This window comes from Dromiciops gliroides, chromosome 5 (assembly GCF_019393635.1).
Source record: "Dromiciops gliroides isolate mDroGli1 chromosome 5, mDroGli1.pri, whole genome shotgun sequence".
Lineage (NCBI taxonomy): Eukaryota > Metazoa > Chordata > Mammalia > Microbiotheria > Microbiotheriidae > Dromiciops > Dromiciops gliroides.
The window spans coordinates 41325644-41347991 of NC_057865.1; the positions used below are offsets into that span (position 1 = coordinate 41325644).

The 22348-nt window shown below is 41.8% G+C and overlaps 1 protein-coding gene across 1 annotated transcript in view; it reads left to right on the forward strand.

Moving 5' to 3' along the window:
• Window positions 1–22348, forward strand: part of BFSP2 (beaded filament structural protein 2) — a 50282-nt gene that overhangs the window by 21741 nt on the left and 6193 nt on the right. The window contains exons 2-5 of the mRNA XM_043969286.1: window positions 8746–8828; window positions 10549–10705; window positions 12017–12178; window positions 19369–19500. Of these exons, the coding sequence (XP_043825221.1) occupies window positions 8746–8828; window positions 10549–10705; window positions 12017–12178; window positions 19369–19500 (534 nt within the window). The remainder of the gene's footprint in view (window positions 1–8745; window positions 8829–10548; window positions 10706–12016; window positions 12179–19368; window positions 19501–22348) is intronic.

The following is a 22348-nucleotide window of genomic DNA, read 5'->3' on the forward strand; positions in this document are numbered from 1 at the left end:
ACTTTGTATCTCTTTCTTTAAAAAGAAAAAATGTAAGCACAAGAAAGAATACACCATTGAGGGCCTGTCCCTCCCCAAGTGGGTTTTCTGCAGAACACCAAGTCCCAAGCCTTCAGTACTCCACCAGAAGGAGTATCTTGTCAGAGGGAAGTCAGTGATAAGCACTCTCACAATGTCATTCAACTTGAAATAAGTGTTCTGTGGGTAATTTGGAAAGAAACTAAGAGAAAATGACCAAGCGTAGTTTCGAAAATGAATGACGTTTGTCCTACAGAAATATCCCACAAAACGGATGCCATTTTGTCACCCTTATTCCCACTTTCACAGCTCCAAATGATGTTGACCTAGACCCGTCACCCTCTCTCTTCTGCCTAATCCAAATGCTCTCCATTGTTGAAAGTCAGTTCAAGGGGCAGCTAGGTGGTGTAGTGGATAGAGCACTGGCCCTGGATTCAGGAGGACCTGAGTTCAAATCCAGCCTCAGACACTTGACATTTACTAGCTGTGTGACCCTGGGCAAGTCACTTAACCCTCATTGCCCCACCAAAAGAAAAAAAAAAGATTAATATGAAAGTCAGCTCAAACACCACAAACATAGCACTTGAGATGTGGTCTGACCAGGGCAGATTTATAGCAGAACTACCACTAAATAATAGCAACTCACATTTCTATAGCAAGGTATCATTCAATCATCTAACAAGCAATTATTAATGAGTCAATATATTTTGTAAATCTTAAAGCACTATATAAGTGCTAGTTATGGTGGTGGTGATGATGACAAACACCTACTATGTGCTAGGCACTGTGAGAAGGGCAGGAGATACAAATATTTTTAAAATTCCTCAATGCTCAGGGATCTCACATTTTAATAGGAGGGACAACAAACACATCTATAAATATAAAGAGCATAAATACAAAGCAGCTAAATACAGGTTACAAGCCTGGGAGAACGGTGCTACCTTTGACAGAAATAGGGAAGGTCTGAAGAGGGAAGGGTTAAGAGAATGAATTTAAAGTTTACAAAGTTTTGGGGGGAAGTCTTAGTTGTAGGTGAGAAAGCATCAGATGTGTTGTCCTTAGGGTCCCAGACATCCTCCTGCACTGGAAGAGCATTTAGTCTCAATCACTATTTCCCTCTCTGGGTGGCTCAGCCTGTGGCATTGTATTGGAAAAATCGGCTACGTCAGAACACATACCAAACATTCCATTGGGTTGCCTCAAAACCCACAATTGCCAAAGCCAGTATTTTTAGTGATAAATACCAGAATTATGCTTTTGATTGCAAGTTAATTACCCTTTGAGAGACATTACTTGTCTCACAGTAAGGTTGGATCTTTAAAACCTCTGACATGGTGGTCAGATCCATTCTTTCTCTGCTTTCTTCTTTTTTTTTTTCAAACGAGCCACCACAGATGATAGAAGATGCTTTTTCTAAGCACTGCCTGCCCAGAATGATAAGAAATAGATTATAGTCATGCCCACGGGATATATTACATGTGTCCAGGCACACCCAAATGAAGCTCTCAAAAGAAGCTGGTACTTTGTATCTCTTTTTTTTTTCCCCCAAAGTTTGTATTTTTAAAATAAAATCCAGTTCTTAATTTTAAAAAATTCAATTTAGTTAAATTTTATTTCCTCTAGTTTGATGAATAAAAATAATGTTGTCCTTTATGATTGAGTATTCAATGAGTCACCTTAAAATTTTTCTGGGTATATGCCCTAATGAAATATTCTTTGCCTGTGTATAGACATCCATGGAGATAGGGATTTTGTGGGATTGAAGAGCTAAAAAACCTCAAAGATATTTAATCTGACTCCTTCATTTTACAGATGAAGAGCCTAAGATCCAGAGAGAGGAAATGACTTACTTTCAAGGTTATACAAGTAATAAGTAGCAGAGCCGGGATCTGAACTCTTGTCCTTGAGATTTCAAATTCAGCACGTTGCCACTGAAGCACATCATTCACTCTCTCAATGTCCTATGAGTATTGAGGTATTGACCAGCAAGGTCAAGATTTGAACCCAGATCCTGTGAAGTAGACGGGGACCTGGATTCAAATCCTGTTCCTCCTACTTTATACCCTTGAGATCTCCTCATCTTTGAATAGAGGCACTGCCTTCCCTTTAAATGCTACAAAATCTCCATTCATAGGGAGATCCCTAACCCTCTTCTATAGAAGGACTTTTCAAAGTTGAGCCACTAGGTGGCGGCCTTCACTTATTTTAGTCTAACAGAGGGTTACACATTTCACGGTGCCCCAACCTCAGACAAAACATTATAGTATAATGAAAGAATGAATCACAGAATTTAGAGCTGGAAAGGACTTTAGTCTACAGCGCCCCCACCAGCCCCCCCCCCTGCCAAATTACAGATGAGGCAACCGAAACCAAGATATAATGGGGATTTTCCCAAAGTCACATAAGCAGTAAAAGAGCTAGGATTCAAACCCAAGGTCTCTGACTTCCGATCCAGTGCTTTTTTTTCATTGCCTTACACATTATAATCCTTCTCATCCTTCCTAGCATGACCCCCAAATGGGCCCTAGCGGCCTCATGTGGCCCTTAGCTGCCGTAGCTGTCCACACCTGCACCTCTATCCAGTTCTGCTTTCTTCTGCCTATATTTTATGGGGTAGATCAGCCTTCTTCACCCTTAGCTCTATGGAAGCCTTGTGAAATTCTCTATGCCCTTCTCCACTTCAGCACCACTGTTCTGGGGAACTGCTCAGACTTGAAAGAATCAGGAACTGTAGAGAAGAAAGAAGCCATGGGTAGGAGAACAGAAACCAGAGATTATGAGGAAGTGGAGTCTGATTTGTTTTATTAAGCATATAGTTCTTTTTTTTTTTTTTTTTTTTGCGGCGCAGTTGGGGTTAAGTGACTTGCCCAGGGGCACACAGCTAGTAAGTGTCAAGTGTCTGAGGTAAGATTTGAACTCAGGTCCTCCTGAATCCAAGGGCCGGTGCTCTATCCACTGCGCCACCTAGCTGCCCCAAGTATATAGTTCTTAATAAATAAGAACCTTTGTCAGCAAAAGATCAACAAAAGGGTTAAAACTTGCACTGGATTCCTGGCTGGAAAAATAAAACAAAACTAGATACTTTGTCTCTTTACTCCAACCTTTCACCAAAAGTGTTTCATTCCCTTAGGATCCAGCTACGGAATATTGTAAATTCCAAATAATATTTAATGACCCACAATCATTGTTTTAATTAGGTGTCAATGCCTTTATCTGACTGGTAGAGTTCCATGTCAATGGGAGACATACTTGGGAGCAAGTCCAGGGCCCCTCAAATCACATTTTGCAGGTAGTCACCCACATGCCTACCTTTAATGTTGACCCTGAATGATACTGTTTGGACAGTTCTTTTTTTCACCCAAATTCTCTGTATTTATGGCAACCTGGCCTTGGAGTTGAGAAATTTTTGGTTCAAATCCATGGGGGTAGCTAGGTGGCGCAGTGGATAAAGCACCGGCCCAGGATTCAGGAGGACCTGAGTTCAAATCCAGCCTCAGACACTTGACACTTACTAGCTGTGTGACCCTGGGCAAGTCACTTAACCTTCATTGCCCCACCCAAAAAACCCCCCACCAACCCACCATTTCTCTGTGCAATTACCTCAGGCAATTCTCAGGCAATTACCTAGTACATCGTCCATTAAGTTGAAGACAAATGGCAAGGGAGGTCCTCAGTGCCAGTGGAATCTATGATACTTTGTAAATTTTACAATTCTTCCCCAGCTCCCTAGAAATTAAACACAAGCAGTTGAAATTATATTAATGTACAATTTTATTTACCACATATAGACCAAATTTAGCTTGATAGGCTTAATAAAATTATTTATTATAGACAATTTTGGCCTATTTACAAAGAAGTTGCTTCCCTAAGACATCTTCTCCCCAGCCTTATGAGTATGATGGGTTTATTAGCTTTTTTTTTTTTTTTGGTGGGCAATGAGGGTTAAGTGACTTGCCCATGGTCACACAGCTAATAAGTGTCAAGTGTCTGAGGCTGGATTTGAACTCAGGTCATCCTGACTCCAGGACCGGTGCTCTATCCACTGAGCCACCTAGCTACCCCTATGTGAGACTACTTCAATTCCAACATTTATTAAATACCTACTATGTATTAGGTAGGGACAGCTAGATGATTCAATGGATAGAATGATAGACCTGGAGTCAGGAAGACCCGAGTTCAAATCCAGCCCCAGACATTCACTAGCAATGTGAACCTGGGCAAGTCACTTAACTTCTATTTGCCTTATTCCACTAGAGAAGGAAATGGAAAACTACTCCAGTATCTTTGCCATGAAAACCCCATGAGTATGGTCCATGGGGCCACAAAGAGTCAGATACAACTGAACAACAACTATGCCATGCACTGAGAATACGATGACAAAAATGAAATGATCCCTGACTTCAAGGAGTTTATGTTCTAATGGAGGTACACAACTTGGATAGAAGCAAGGAAATACAAAGTTTTAGATTTAATGCTATGATACCACCAACTCTGGGCTCATTCCCCTCCAACTCCTGCTTGCATTGGTGATTGGACTTGGAATCTGGGAGACCTTGGTTCAAATTCTGCCTCAGAAATTACTCTGTGACCCAAGGGAAGTCAATTAGCTTCTCTGTTCTTTATCTGTTTCCACATCAGTAAAACAAGAAGGTTGAACTCCATGGTATCTAAAGATTGATTTTAACTCCAAATCTATGAGCTTATTTGTTGACCCAATCTTGGGTCAACATTGCAGATAAATAATAAACTAAGCCCATAGCCACACCTAGGTTGTCTTGGGTCTGATGTTAGGGGTCCCAAGGGAGCCCAGGGCATGGTATAAATTATACCATGTGGCTCTCCTACCCAGGCTTTTTTTTTTTCTAATACGGCTAAAAACAAAGTAAAATGAAATGATCCAGAAGGTAGCTTTAGAAGTCATGAAAGAAAGAACAATGGCCCCAGGGAAAGTCATGGAATCCTGGGGCTCAGTGTGGCAGCTGCTGGGAAAAGATGGGGAAAGAGTAGGAAAGCTTTGTTAGAGAGGTGATGGACTGTGGTTACAGAATGGGTCGGACACGGTTGATGTATCAGTTTGGTTTGCTTAACTATTTATTTTTGCTAAATATCGATGAAATATTTCTAAAAGAAATAATGATGATGACAATAGCTAACATTTATGTAGCGCTTACTCTGTGCCAGGTACTGTTCTAAACACTTTATGATTATTATCTCCTTTGATCCTCACAAAAACCCTCAGAGGTAGGTGCTATTATCATTTCCATTTTATAGATGAGGAAAATGAGGAAAATTGTGGTTAAGTGTCCAGGGTCACACAGCTGTTAAGTGTCTGAAGGCAGAGTAGAACCTAAGTTTTCCTCACTCTAAGCATCAATGATTTTTTTTTTTAAAGAAAGATGAGAAAATTGAAGAATAAAATCACTGAAAAGGAAGAAAATAGCAAAAGTCAGGAAAAAAGACTAAGATAGAAATGGGAATCAAGTACTCTTGGAAGTCAGGCATCAGATCCTTTTAAACTAGTGCAATAAGTAGAGTGCTTGGCTTAGAGATGAGAAGATCTGAGTTTGAATCCTGCTTCAGACACTGTGACTCAGTCACTTCACCTATTTCAGCTCAGTTTCCTCCTCTGTAAAATGTTCTACACCGGAGTTTTTTAACCAGGTGTTTAAGAACTTGTTTTTTAAAAACTGCATTTTAATTTTATTGTTTTCCTTTGTAATCCTGCATATTTTGTTTTATCCATTCATTTAAAAACACTATTTTGAGAAGTCTGACTGCCCTTCTAGCTCCTAATATATTGCCCATGTTGGGACTGCTCCTCTCAATCCATGGAGAATCTAGGCCCTGCTCCTGTCAAAGTAGGGATACCATGGGAGGAAAAGGATTTAGATCTCAGCTCTGCCACTTACTACCTACAGGGCCTGAGCGAATCCCTTCCATGCTATGGCCCTCAGGTTCCTCCTTTGTCAAATGAGGATGTCAAACTAGATGACTTCTAGAATCCCTTCCAGTGCTCAATCTATGATCCTGGGACAGAATATTACTATAGGAGCCATTTGCTGGCAGTGAAACCTTAGGAAAGTCATTTCTCTGGACCTTAGTTTCATGTAAAATGAGAGGGCTGGATTAGATGATGATGATATAACATTCATATAACAGAATGATATTATAATATAAGGGGCAATGAGGTAGTGCAGTAAATAGAATGCTGGGCCTGGAATCAGGAAGTCCTAAGTTCAAAACACTTACTAGCTGTGTGACCCTGGGCAAGTCATGTAACACTATTTGCCTCAGTTTCTTCAACTGTAAAATGAGCTGGAGAAGGAAATGGCAAATCACTCCAGTATCTTTGCCAAGAAAACTGGCACAAGGAGTCAATACTGAAAAAAACGACTAGACAATAGCAATTGTATAATAATTTATGTGAGGGGGCAGCTAGGTGGCGCAGTGGATAGAGCACTGGCCCTGGATTCAGGAGGACCTGAGTTCAAATCCAGTCTCAGACACTTGATACTTACTAGCTGTGTGACCCTGGGCAAGTCACTTAACCCCCATTGCCCTGCAAAATAATAATAATAATGATAATAATTTATGTGATATAATATAGTGATCATTATATATATATAATTTATATAATTTCCTTTAATCTCATTAAGTATATACAATCATACATAATTATTTTGCTTTATTATGTTAGTTTATAATTTATATAATGATCATTATATACTTATATTACATATATCATAACAATAATATACACTACATATGCTTGCATATTACCTATTATTACCTATATTATAATAGTACATATTGTTACATATAGGATTATATAATATAATAATGTAGTGACACTTACATAGCACTTTAAGGTTTGCAAAGCATTTTGTGTTGCCTCCTTCGATCCTCACAACAACCCTGTGAAGGAAGTGCTAGTGTCATCCTCAGTTTATAGATGAGGAAACTGAGGCTGAAAGAATTTTAAGTGACCTCGCCCACAGTCACACAGCTAGTGAGGTAAAATTCGAACTCGGGTCTTTGTGCCTCCAGGTCCAATGCTCTCTGCCCTCTAGCCCCCAAGGGCCTCTGAGGTCCCTTCTCAGCCCGTCCTTCCAGAAGCTGGGGCTGGAATGGCGGTGTAGGACACAAAACAAACTTTTTCCTCAGCGAACAATGAAAGGATTGGGAAGATGAATGATCTGCCCGGTGCTGGTTTATTTTTAAGCTGCTCGTTTAGCGAAGAAGGGGGAGAAACGTGTGCCAGCCAACCGCACGCTCTTGGCAAGTCGGAGCCTATAATTAGCTTAGGGGGGAGCTCGCATCTTTCCCCAGTTGTACTACCCACAAGCAAACTAATAAAGCCTGGAAGCTGAGCAAATCCCTGCGGGTCTGAGCCTCCCTCAAGGTTCATTTAGCATGGCTTCCTCCGCCCTCAATCAGCAGGGACCAATTCTCGGAGAAGAATACCTTCTTGTCCTAACCCAAAGGTGAGGAACAGTCATCTCAGGCCTCAGGCAGTCAGTAACTGGAGAGGGGCAAGTCTGACACAGCCTCTTCTCTCAACGTCAGTTACTTGAAAAAAGCAAGCCGGAGTTCAGGGGTGGGGAGTATTCTATTCCTGACACCCCCATGGCTGAAGGATGAGAAGGGGCAGGAATTGGGCCTCAGTTTCCCCCTCTGTAAAATGGGAAGATTGGGGGCAGCTAGGTGGTGTAGTGGATAAAGCACCAGCCCTGGATTCAGGAGGACCTGAGTTTAAATGCAGCCTCAGACACTGGACACTTACTAGCTGTGTGACCCTGGGCAAGTCACTTAACCCTCATTGCCCTGCCAAAAAAAAAAAAAAAAAGAATCACTAGCCCCATTAAGCTTCTCATTGACTCAGCTTTGCCATCTGTGAAATGGAAGTGATAGAAGTCAGGGACATTGTAAGGAAGGATGAGTAAATGCCTGAAAAGCATGTTGAGCATGTCTGGAGAAGAGATTGCTAAAAATATGAAATGCTGCTTCGTGGAGGAGGAGGGAGACGAACAGAGAGTTTATGTTGTGGGGAGATGGAGTGGAGCCAGGCTGCTCATTATTGAGTTTTCCCACATGTACCTTCCTTCCAGCCTTCTGTTAACGGAGATCTTTTGGGGGCCTTGTGCCAGATAAACCACTCTGGAACAGGGCTTTAGGGTCTAACACGAGGTGAAAGTCCAGGGCAGATTTCTCCAAGTTTTGAACTGGGTTCTAGACAATTCATTTAATCTCTCTCTGGGCCTCAGTTCACACAATTCTATTTATGGAGTCGTAGAATGTCAGACTTGGAAGAGACCTCAGCCCATCCCATCAAACCTATACGTGACCAAGAATTCGTTCTATGACATACCCAGCCAGTGGTATTCCAGGCTCTGCTCTCCTCCTGACTGCCCCTTACTACCTGGATGACAGAGGGCAGGTCACCTAAACTCCGTAAGCCTCAGTTTCCTCATCTTTAAAATGAAGAGCCAGACTCAGTGACCTTTCCAGCCCTAAATCTGTGATCCATAATATTTATGCTGCTATAATATTTCCCTAAACCTTTCTCCATTTGTTTTCATCTTTAATGATCCACCTAAGACACGCAGCTCAGGGATGTAACATCTAACATTTACCTGATGAGTCTTGGGACGGTTCCCTGATAACATAACAAATGCGAAAAGGCAGAAGTTGCATATTTGTGGACTCTAACTCATATATTTGTTCCAGGTGGGTGACGCCGTCTTGGACAATGCTCGGCTTATGCTGCAGACTGAGAACACTCAGGCTTGTGCTGAAGATTTTAAAGAGAGGTAACAGTCTCCTGTGGATCTTTGTCACTGTGCCAACAACCCTTGTCATGCACTTCATTCTGTTCTCAAGTCCACATCTTTCATCTTGTACGCACATACATACACATACACACTTGCGCACACACACACACACATTTCTACATTTTCTGAGTCTCAGAGAACATAGAGGATTGTCTTAGATGGTCTATGAATTCCCTGCCTGCTCCAGGTCTCTGATTCTATGATATTCTATGAAAGGGATATAATTTGCCGGGTTTGAGATTGGAACTGATTCCGCATATTCTCAGGCTGAGAAGGGCATGTGAGCCAGGGAACAGAATTTAGAGTCAGGTCCCCAAATTCCAGGTATTTATTTGAGAGCTCCCCTGTGCTGAACAGAAGTCTTTTCTCTTTCCCATCTTTAAAATGAATTTTTTTGTGATGACATCCTATTACCATCATCAAATGAAACAACAATCCACCAATATGTACGTGATCCCCTGCCAACAAAGGTTTTATAAACTGGTTGAATGAAGGACTAACACACAAGAAGCAATTGTAACTAGGTGCTAATCTGTGTGGTACAGACCTATAAATATTGTAGGGATACAGAGAAAGGGACCTCCATGAGGGCTACTACATGGAGGGTGGGGTCATTGGACTATAGATTGGGCAAGGGAGAGAGAAAGAACAGCTAGGACTGAGCTTAGAGGAACGTCCACAGGGATGGGAGATAACATCCCCAAAACCTTGGGGATCCTCTGAGAATCTGGTGGAGTGACAGCAGCTTCTGCCATGGCCTTCCAGGACCCGATGGGCAAGTGAAGAAGACAAGAATCCCATGGGCATTGGAGGGGTTCTCTCAGTCTGAGCTCACGTGACCCAACTCCAAAGGGGCGGGACACCCTAGTATTTCACTTCTCTTCCTCTCCTCTTCTCTTTCTTTCTCTTCTCTTCTCTTCTTTCTCTCCTCCCCTCCCCTCTCCTCTCCCTTCCCCTCTCCTCCCCTCTCCTCCCCTCTCCTTTCCTCTCCAGCCCTACTTGTGAATACTCTTTTAAGGTTATTTCTAAGGAACAACAAACTAAATGTTAAGAAAAGGAAATGCTTTGTCAAAGAAACATTGGGTCATCTGATATGAGAAGTATCAGTTATCCCCTATGTATAGACAGGAGAAACTGAGGTACAAGAAGTTGGACTAAGTGTCAAGATTACGTGGGGGAGCAATTATGAGGAGACTCCCAGGCCTTAGCAACCCACGGGGTGCATCTGATGAGTGCCCCACAAAGTATCATAGGCTCCTAGATCTAAGGGCTGGAAGGAATCTTAGAAGCCCTCTAATCTAACCCCCTCATTTTACAGATAAGGAAACTGAAACCCACCAAGTTTAAATGACTTGCCCAAGGAGTCAGATCTGAAGCAATGACTTAAAAGCAGGAATTTTCTTGATTTACCCTGAGCCTTCCCTCATAACCCAGCACTCAGACTTTAAATTCTGGATGGAAACTCCCCTCCTAGGCAGCTAATGAGACCCCAACTGTCACAACTGGAATTTTAACAAATCAAGGTGTGATGACAGTGCTGGCTGATTCTCCAAGTTCTAGAAAGCCATACTGCGGGGGGGGGGGGCTCTCTTTTGGCTCTTGTCTGTCATGTAATTAGTGCAATGGTATCATTTATAATATGTTTTTCCTTCCCTTTGGATTAGTTACCCAGCTGTGATGATTATTTCTTTGTCTGCAGATATGAAAATGAGCAGCCCTTCCGAAAAGCAGCCGAAGATGAAATTAACTCCCTGTACAAAGTGATTGATGACGCTAATTTGACTAAAATGGATCTAGAGAGCCAGATTGAAAGCATGAAAGAAGAACTGGCTTTTCTGTCAAGAAACCATGAAGAGGTAGGTCAGAGCTTGCTTAGGCTGTGCCTGCCCGTTGATTACATATGGAGCTAGTCATCTTGAGGTTAATAATAAGGATAATAACAGTTTCTTAATATAACTATTCTGCAAATATTATTTCATTTGATCCTCACCTCATTTTAACCACCTTGGGAGGTAGGTGTTACTTTTATCCCCATTTTAGAGATGTAGAAACTAAGGTAGGCAGAGATTAATTGACTTGCCCAGGGTCACACAGCTAGTCTGTGTTTGAAGTAGATGCTTTGATTGAGATAATCAAATTACTTTAAAGATGGGAAAACTGAGGCAGACAGGAGAAAAATGACTTGCCCAGGGTACTAGTAAGTATCTGAGGTGGGATTTGAATTCTGGTCTTCCTGATTCCAAGTACAATGGTCTATCAACTGCACCACCTAGCTGCTTCTTATAAAGGAACCTCTGATGGACAGGTTGTAACCTGTATAGCTCAGAGAAATAATTGAAATGGAAGAATGAAAGCATGACCTCCAAGATTATCTAATCCAATCCCTTGGGCAAAATTGCATTGGATTCTCAACTACCCAGCAAGATGAATGTCTGATTGAGTACCTGGCACACAGTAGACACTTAATAAATGTTTCTTAATTGATTGATTGCTAAGTCTAAAGCAAGGGTGCTTAGCCCTTTTTTGGGTCATGGATCCCTTTGGCCCAGGCTTTTGAAGTCTGTGGAGCCCTTCTCACTATTGGGTTTTTAAATGCACAAAATAAGATGCATCCAATTTGCAATTATATTGAAATAGTTATCAAAATATTTTTTAAAAAATAAATTCACAGTTTACTGTATCCTTTTTCTCCCTCTCTGTCTTTGAATGTCTCTTGGACTCTTTCTCTTTCCCTATCAAGCCAAAATCTACCTCTTTATAAAATCTACAACCAAAAGTAATTCCACAAACAATGCATATAATCAAGGAGTCCCTTTTTGGGTCTAACCTTAATTCATCTCACCACTGTTTGAGCCTATCTTCTCCTGTTTCTGGCATCATTGGTGATCAGAATGGCCAGCCACTGACCCTCATAGGGTAATCATTCATAAATTCCGAAATTATTTTTAAATTCTCCCTTCTGTCTGGTCCCAGATGAAGCATCTGCTCACTCTGTTCTTTGGTGGTCATGGGGAGACGTTCCCAGATACCAAGCTGAGCGTCAGCTCTATTCTGTACTTTGTTGGGGGTCTTACAATTATGTCAGGAAAAGAAAAGGAAGCCACTGCTTCTGGACTGGTTTCTACTGGTGGGATTAAGAGCATCTCTAAAGTGAATGTTGCTTTTAGGACGTGAAGGTGCTTTACAAACAGCTGGCTGGGTCAGAGCTGGAAGGAATGGATGCTCCCATTGGTACTGGCCTAGATGACATTCTGGAGACCATCAGAATTCACTGGGAGAAGGACATAGAGAAGAATCGGGCAGAGACAGGGGCCTTACTCTACGCCAAGGTGAGTGGCAGAGCCCTTGCTGGTAGTTCTGACTGACCTCCTCCCATCTTGGGATGTTCTTAAAACTGAGAAAATAAAATTAACAGAGAACATAGCAAAATGGGATGGCTTTTCCATAATCCCCATACCCATTCCTAAGTCCATTGACTTTGGGGTTTGGAGAGAAAGGAGAAGGACAAAAGAACACGGAAATAACAGTAGAGAAGAGTATGGAAATGTGTGTGGGGTGGGGGGAGCAAAAAGGCAAAGTAGGAGAAGCAGTGTGAGGTAGTGGATAGAAAGCTGTCCTCAGAGTCAGAAAAACCTGAGTCCAAGCCTCGAGCATAGGTTGGCTGTGAAGTGGATATGATTATAGTGCACTACCCACCTTACAATGTGGTTGGGAACATTAGATAATCTATGCAAATATTTTTAAACTATAAAGCATTTGATGAATGTGAATATTTCTTATTCATGTTAGTATTATGTGAGCTATACTCTGAGGAAAGATAAAATAGTAAAGACACATTCAGTGCCTAGAAGGAGACAACACTATATTAGAAATATTAGACATGAAGAGCAGAGGTAGATTTCTATCAACAAATGTTTATTTATGTGTAGGGAATTGGTTATCATATGCCCTCCCCACATTCCCTGAGCTTCGTGGAGAGCCTCTTTCCTCAGGGACTTTACTACCAGCCTGACAGCCATGCCCCTGTATTGTTATGATCATTTAGCATTCATAGTGCATAGAATGATAGGTCATACATTCAAAACCCCTCACTTTTCAGATAAGGAACATAGAGGGATTAAGTGACTTGACCAAAGTCTTACAGGCAGGAAGTTGCAAAGCCAGGATTTGAACCCAGGATCTGTCACTACAAAGCCTTTATATTCTACTACTCTGCTTCCCTAGAGGTAGAATGGGGCTTAGAAATAATTTAATCCAGAGGTATTTATCCTGAGGTCCATGAATTTGGATTTTTAAATGGATATTTTAATAATTATATTCCTTCTCTGCCCCCACCTAGTTGGGATTTATCATATATATATATATATATATATGTGTGTGTGTGTGTGTGTGTTTGTGTATAGAAATGTAAATTTTAAAGTGTATATAAGTGCATTTATATATGTTGTATATATATTTGTTGTTCAGTTATTTCAGTTGCATTTGACCATTTTGGGGGTTTTCTTGGCAAAGAAAATTGAGTGGTTTGCCATTTCCTTCTCCAGCTCATGTTACAGATGAGGAAACTGAGGCAAACAGGGTTAAGTGACTTGCCCAAGGTCACACATCTAGCCAGTGTTTGAGGCCAGACTTGAACTTGTGAAGATGAGTCTTCCTTATTCCATGTCCAGTGCTCTATTTACTGCGCCACCTAGTTGCCCTATGTGTATTCACACACACATACACACATACATTTTGATAATTACACTTGACAGTTTTATGTACACACACACATATAATTGGTTTATTTCATAATCTTTTTTATTTTATTTTATACATTTAAAAACCTTTTCTGAGAAGAGACTGTCAAAGGGATCCATGATTCCAAAAAGGTCAAGATCCCCTGCCAACCCTCCTCATTTTCCAAAGAAGGAGATGAAGGCCCTGGGGAGGGGCGGGGGGAGAGTGAATTACCTAAGGTCAGAGAGCCAGTAAGCAGCAGAGCTGGGATGAGAATCCAGGCCCCCACCCCCACCCAGTCTGATTCTAGCTCTGTACATACTATACCCTATTGCTGAGAACTAGTTCCTTCCACCCCCACCCAGTCTGATTCTAGCTCTGTACACACTATACCCTATTGCTGAGAACTAGTTCCTTCCACCCCCACCCAGTCTGATTCTAGCTCTGTACACACTATACCCTATTGCTGAGAACTAGTTCCTTCTTCCTAGTAAAAAGTCACAGGAGATAATTCTTCTCTGATCATTTCAAATGAGTAGGGAAAAAAAACCTTCCCAACAACCTTATCTGTCTGTCACCTTTCAAGATAGAGTGGCTGCTAAGCTTCTGAGTCTGTTGGTATCCACAGGGTTTATTCGCTCAAGGCCCAGTTCGGGGGTGGAGTGGGGAGTGGAGCAAGTCCACAGAGATGTTTGCTTTTCCTATGTTTTCTTTGGCAAACTTGGAGGGAACTGGAAAACTGAGCTTCTATGGCAATGGCCCTGGAGGGGCAGGGGTGCAGGGTAGGGGTTAGACCCATTTTAAGAGCAGCTACAGCAGCTCAACACTTTTCCCTTAAATGTAAGGAGGAAATTGGCTCACCTCCTTGGTCAGCTGCACTATTGGCTGCTTCTCATAGAGCTGAGACTTTAATTCTTGAAGTCTTTCTATGAGGGGACTGGCCTGGGGAGGTCAAGATCGTCCACTAGGGTCCAAAAAAATGATCATAGAACATTATTGTTCGTTCTAATTTGACAGCTGGTGCTTTAATAATGATTTATAACCATGGCAAACAGTAGCTAAAGCCAAAAACTCCTGTGAAAAGGAGATGATTCATTTATATGTTATCACCATGGTGTCAGTCCTTGGGAGGAACTGGAAGGAATTGTGGGGACAAAAAGGACCTTACTTCTTTTTTCACTGGGGAAGGAACGTCCTTGTTTAGGGTCAGTGATCTAGAGCTATAAGGAATATCTGAAGCCATCTAGTCCAGCTGTCTCATTTTACAGATGAGAAAACCGAGACCCAGGGAGTCGAAGAGATTTGCCCAAGAGGGAAGGAAAAAGAGAAAGGATGGTTAGGTTTAGACAGGGAAAGGAAAGAAATCTGTGGTCTATGAGATCATCTAAGAGTGAGGAAAATGATTTCCCAGAAGGATGACGTGTTTGGCCCAAGGTCATGTGGTAAGGAGCTGACCAGGAGGAGAGGCCTGGTCTCTTGACATCTGACCCCTTGTACTTTCCACCATCCTGCACACTGGGCTTGCCTTGTAGCTCATGGAAATGGGGAATCTTATATTCAGGTGAGGCAGAAGGATAGACTAGGTCTTTTTATTCAACCCTTTGTAATCCAAAGCCCTTTGGTTAGGAAGAAAGTGGAATACCTTTCACAGTGCAAGGTTAGGAAGCCCTGTCAACCCACTTCTTGTCCTGTTCCTCTCCCAAGAATGTGCTTCAATTTCCCTCTAAACTTGGATATCTTATCGAGGGTCTGGAAGACAACCACACCAGGACAAGATTCATAACAATCAATGACTCCCTAGTATCAAATACAGACTCTTCTGCTTGATAGTTAATGCCTTTCACACCCTGGCTCTACTGATTTCACATTATTCCCAACATGTATACTATGCACCAGCCAAACTGATTCCATGGACAGTGTTGGCATACTATGGTCCATGAAGTCACAAAGAGTTGGACATGACTGAATGACGGAGCAATAGCAATCTTTGTACACATCGTTTGCCCCAGTGGGACGTAGGCCCCTCGATGAAAGGATCATGGCATTTTTTTTGTCTTCGTATCTCTAGTGCTGAGTACAATGCTTGGCACACAGTGGGCATTTGTTGAATTGAGTTGAAGGACTGGTGGCTGGAGATTGGACTGGCACGGTACAATGGAACTAGCCTCAAAGCTAGGAAGTCCTATTAGCTCAAGGTCTTCCTTGGACATGCTGGCAACAAGACTGTGGGCAAGTCACTTAACCTCTCAGTGCCCTAAGTTGTTGAGATGGTTCCATCATGCACTGATAGAGGGAGTTTCTTTGGTCAATAGTTTCCTATACCAATCAAGTCACAGATCTGGCATGTATGTATGTGTGTGTGTGTGTGTGTATAAGCAAAGGCAAAATTTTAATTGACATCTCTTGATCACACGACTCCCCTTGAGCAAGTCCACTTGCTAAGAGAGCTGGAGAATTCCTTTTTAAAAACCTCCCCCCTCCTAAAGGAGGCGGCATTTCTTCCTTTGTGAGTTCTACCCCCACCCCCAAAAAATATTTTTAGGAGCAGGAAAAGCAAGCTAAAGAATGTTTTTTTTTTCTTGCCACACTTCGCTGACAGTTTTCAAATACATCCTTCAAATTCCTTCTGACTTATTTAAAGTTATGCTTTCCGTTTTGTATGCACAATAGCATGCAAATGTAATCAAGTGATTAAAAAGTCAGTAATCTCTGATGACATTACAAAATGTCAACATTTCCCTTGCCTGGAAAATACAGATGGAAAGTAAAAAATAGGCCGTTCCCCCTCCTGTCTCTATAAGAGCCAAACTTTCATGCTGTTTAGAAAGCCTTGGGACCCACTTAGCTGTATCTCATTATGCAAACTATACACTATAACAATAAGAAACTTAGCCTCCCAGTCTTATGACTTGCATCTTATCTGATCATAACATAAGTAGAAATTGGAGGATGGTGGTTGGCAAGGATATTAGCATTAAAACTATATGGTAATAATGTGGAGACACAAAGGCTTCTAAAGATTTCTCAAAGCATATGACTATAAAGTATCTTAGGTCAGTGGGAACAGCTTGCTAATGAGTCAGGGTTGGAGTGAGTTTCTCCCTTTGTGAGCCAATTAAATTCAACTAGGGTGTATAGGCAGCTAGATGGCACAGTGGTTAGAGAACTTGGTTTGGAATCAGGAAGGCTTATCTTTCTGAGTTCAAATCTGCCCTCAGACACTTACTGGCTGTGTGACCTGGGCAAGTCACTTAACTCTGCCTCAGTTTTCTCATCTGTAAAATGACCTGGAGAAGAACCACTCCAGTGAATCTTTCCCAAGAAAACCCCAAATGGGGTCATGAAGAGTCAGATATGACTGAAACAATACAACAGCAGCTTAATCAATAGTGCCATCTATGTACAGGAAGACTTTTTTTCCTAAGAATATAGAATTTTTATAAAATCACTGGCTAGATGGTATAGTGGAAAGATAAATCATCAAGCTTTATTAAGTTCCTGCTAGATCATCTAAACATCTAATTTATCAATAAAGTTACCAGTAATAGACAATCTGTATACTAGAACAAATATATATGATGTGTGTGTACACACACACACACACACACACACACACACACACACACATACACTTTTTACACAGAGACATAAAAGAATCAGTCTCATGGAGAACTTTTCCACAGTGGGAAAGGAAGCCACAACAGACTCTTTCCTCCTTAAAAAGTTGTCCCAGTGACCTGGAACCATGGTTATTTACCCAGCCAACTATATTGGGGGTGTCTGCCCCAGCACATAACATTAGTCAAACAGCAAAACATTTATTAAGTGCCTACTATGCGTCAGTCACTGTGCTACAAAAACAAAATGAAATGATCCCTGCCTTCGAGGAGCTTAAATTCTTCTTAAGGGGGTACAACATGTATACACATAAGAAAAAAAAAATTAACAACAACAACAACAATGTTTCCAGGGATGGAAGATATGGTTTTTGCCTTCAAGGTATTTCAGTACTTGGGTGAGTTCATTATTTCAGCAGGTAGTTCTTCCATTAGTAAAAATTCAAGCTTCCAATCCTCTCATCTTTATTGATTCTTGTCCATATCTCACATTTGTCCTTGAGGACAAATACCATCTCACTTTTGTATCTGTATCCCTAGAGTGTAATAAATGCTTGCTGTGGGGCAGCTAGATGGCACAGTGGATAGAGCACCAGCCCTGGAGTCAGGAGGACCTGAGTTCAAATTCAGCCTCGGACACTTGACACATACTAGCTGTGTGACCCTGGGCAAGTCACTTAACCCCAATTGCCTCACCAAAAAAATAAAAAATGTTTGCTGATATGTTGATCTTGCCATAAACCATCCTTAGAACATCCACCCAAAGCAATATAGGTAGAGACTAGGAGATCTGGGGTTGAAAGAAAACATAAAAAAAGATAATAGATTTTGAGCTAGAAGGGATTTACAGAACTTCTAGTCCAACCCCTTCTTTTACAGATCACTGTAGCATGCTGTTCACTTGTGACTAACTCTTCCTTACCCCCCTTTTTTTTGGGGGGGATTCTTAGCAAAGATACCGAAGGGTTTGCCATTCCCTTCTCCAGCTCATGATAAGGAAACTGAGGCAAACAGGATTAAGTGACTTACATAGTGTCGCACAGCTACCAAGTGTCTGAGGGCAGATTTGAACTCAGGAAGATGCCTCTTCCTGCCTGGAGACCCTGTGCTCTATCGACTGCACCACCTAGCTATCCTTCCCTGTAGCATACCCCCTCTCAATGACGACTGTGAGGCAGTGGGGAGGTTAGTGATTGACTTGGTAGTAAATGAAAGAGGCAAGATCTGAACCCAGGTCCTTGGAGTCCAAAACTACTGACTGCACTTTCTCCTATACCACATGCTTCTGCAGGACCATTTCCCTGTCCCTCCAGGTGCTGCTGCCTTCCCTTTTGAGATTAGCTTCCATCTCCCCTGCTGACATCCTGTAGGTACCCCATTATTTCCATGTTGTTACCCCATTAGAATGTGAGCTCTTTGAGGGAAAGGCACTACCCCCACCCCACCTTTCATACAGCTAAGTCCTGATTAGTACAAATACAACAACCCTCCTGAAGTGGTTGCTCATATTCAAAGTTATAATTATGTCAGATATGGTCATTGGTTCCAGCCCAATGGAAATGTGCAATGCAAATTCAAATAATGGAACCACTGCTAATCAGGACCTAGCTGTATCTCCATCACTTAGCACAGAGCCTAGCATATAGTAATTATAATAAAGCATATTGACAATGTAATGAATAAATAAACCAATAGAAATGATAAATAGAAAAACCAATCTAATGAATGCTTGTTAACCGACTGATAAACTGAATACACAAAAACTTTCAAAGATTCTGGGTGAATGGAGGGGTCATGTAGCACCTTTCGGTTGGTAAGGGCACTTTGCTAAGAAGACATTTCCTCTAGATCTTTTAAGATCTAGAGGCAGTGTGTTTTGTTTTTTTTTTTTTTTAGTGAGGCAATTGGGGTTAAGTGACTTGCCCAGGGCCACACAGCTAGTAAGTGTTAAGTGTCTGAGGTCGGATTTGAACTCAGGTCCTCCTGACTCCAGGGCCGGTGCTCTATCCACTGCGCCATCTAGCTGCCCCCGACTAGGCAGTTTTTAATGGTTAGAGAATGATTTAAAATCAATTTTAAAAAAACCAATCTTTGTTTTCTCCTGCCTGTGAGGGGGGGGGGGTGGGGAGAAGGGTTTCTATTCCCCACTCAAACGTGGGCCTTTGGCATCTCTTTGTCTGCAGCAGCAATCCCAAGTGGTCCAGGCAGCTCGGTCCCAAGAGGAAGAACTGGTGGAGGCCCTCAGAGCAGAGTTTCACGATACTGCTTGTGACATTCAGCGCCTTCAAGCGGAGACCGAGTCCCTGAGAACCTTGGTAAGCGTCTCCCGGACAGGAAATTTTTCTGCCCCATATCCATCTCCTTCCTGTTGTCGCCTGATTACCTGAGAAGTACTTTTTTTTTCCCAGGGAATTTCCTTTTTAGTGCAAGGACAAAATAAGCCCTCAGGCTGGTAAGAGGGTCCTGATGAACTAAATAGTCTGATTAATTAGCACCTCTCCAGAGAATAGTAGTTCCCAAAATATTATCTGAGCTCCCAGAGTATTTATCTACAGGTGGGTCTGACAGATATCATCTCCCATTCATAGGATCATAGATTTAGGGCTAAAGAGAATGTTACAGGATATCTGGCCCGAGCCCCTCATTTCACAGATGGGGAAACTGAGGCACAGCAAGGTTAAGAGACTGACTTGCCCAAGATCAAACAGAGAGTAAGTGGAAGATCTGAGATTTTCATTCAGGCCCTCTGAATCCAGAGTCTTTCCAGACCAAGAGCAGCTAGGTGATGCAGTGGGTTGAGTATTCAGCTTGGAGTCAGAGAGACTTAAGTTCAAATATAATCTCACACTTACCAACTAGCAAGTTGCTTAACCTCTGCCTGTCTCAGTTTCCTCATCTGTAAAATGAGCTGGAGAAGGAAATGGCAAACCCTTCTAGGATGTTTGCCAGGAAAACCCCAAATGGGGTCATGGAGAGTCAGACACGACTGAAACCACTGGACAACAATCCAAGTCAGCATTTGAACCCAGAGCTCCCATAACTAAGCCCTGCCCTCTCTCCACTAGGTACATTTACTGTCTCTTCTATTATAATACTAAGTTAAAACTAGAACCCTCTGGCTTGGCATTTCATCAAAAGTGGCACCACTCTGACCTTCAGTTCCAGTGAGAAGCTTGCCTTTATCTTTGCTTTGTTTTGTTTTTCTGGTGGCAAATAATAACAATAAGAGTAATAGCAACATAGAACCTTAAGGACTGCAGAGTATTTTTCATCAGTCCTTTGAGGATTCATTATATGTCATTATTATGTATTAATTATATAATATATAAGAATTAAGATGTTATCAATATTCCTGTTTATCAGATGAGGGAGATATTCCTGTTTATTAACAGATATTCCTGTTTATCAGACAACTATTCCCATAGTTGGAGTAAGTGGCCCAAGAGAGTTTTTGTCCCACTGAAGTGGTCCTTAGATCAATAACATTTGGGAGGTCCTTAACTCTAGAAGCCATGCCAGCCCTAGCATTGTGCACACATTTAAAGAATTGGCACTGCTGCCAATGACACACCTTTTCTTCCACATGATTTGCCTCCAATGCCACCTCTGCTAAGCACTCCCTCCAACGATCCATGTTTGCTAGAAATGCTGAAATAAATGCAGACAGCACCCTACACAAGCGCAGCCCTTTTCAGTTACTGTCCATCTCAACAGATGCTTTTCAGCTATCTCACACAACATGGCACATAAGGGAAAGGACCCCAGAGATCAGCTAGTTCAACTCATGCCTGAATAGGATTGACCCCTATTTCCCAAAGCTACCCATTCCCTTTGTGACCTGTGGTAGAGCCTTCTAAGCTCCTATTGGTCTGATCAGCCCTAGTCAGATACGCTAGGGATGATTAAAAATATGAAACATAGTTTCTGGGTAATTTAATAATTTTATTAATAATGCCAGCAGGTTATTAAAAAAAGGATGGTCATTGGCCATCTCTTTCAGACCAAAGAGAATCGTAGCAGTGCTCACAGCTTATATACCCTTGAAACAGTAGGTGGTTCATCAAACAGCAATCAAATCTAATTGTCTAAGGTAATTGGGTAATATAGCATATTAAAATGAAGGGTTATACCAGACCACCCCCAGCCTTGGACTATCAATTCAAAGAATGCCCACCCTTTTCAATGGGTGGGCTGAGTGACCCCTCCCTGCAGGAGAGGCTTTCCAATCTAGACAAAGGCTCTGTCTCCATCCAAACTTGAGTAGAATACAATGAGCTTCCCTACTCTAGATTCTTTGTAAGCTTGGGGTGGGTATGTCCAAGATGGAGAGATTCAATGTAATCTTATTTTCAAGGAGAAACAGAACTTCTAAAAGTCAGTTTTGGAAGAAGGGAAGAAACTCTGAATCTCCCCCGAGATATTGGTTACTAATAATAATTTCTACACACTGTACCAAGATAGTGATGTCATTTTGGTCCTCTTTGAGAACAAAGAACAACAACCAACCAATTCTCAAAATTAGGAAATCTGCCCTTACCTCAAGTACAAATTCGCTCCTTTCCAACTTTCGCCAGCTGGTCAGTACTCAATATGATAGGTGGCATATAGTAAGTGACCTGTTGATGTGGTCCTAGTTTTTGTTGGGCCAAGCAGAGTATGGCATATGGCAGCCCTTCAAATATTTGATGCCAGCCATTGTATGCTCCCAAAGTCTTCCCTTTTTCAGGCTACACAGGCCCTATTCCTTAGACTAATCTTATGATGCATAGTTCAGAGCCTTCTCACCATCCTGGTCACCCTTTTCTGAAAATACTCCAGCTTGTCTAGGTATTTCCTAAAATGTGGTACCCCAATCCAAAAGCCATGTGGTAAATCAGTCAACAAGTATTTATCAAGTACTTACTCTATTCCAGGCACTGTGCTAAGTACTTCAGATACAAAGAGAGGCAAAAACATTCTTCCTCACCTCCAAGAGGTCAAATTCCAATTGAGGAGATGATATGCAAAGAACTATGTACATATGAGATAGATGCAGTGTGAATGGGAGGTTATCTCCACAGGAAGACATTAGAAGTTTGGGGAAAATAGGAAATACCTTCTGCAGAAGGTTGAATTTAAGCTGAGTCCTAAAAGAATCTAGGAGGTGGAGATGAGGAGGAGAGA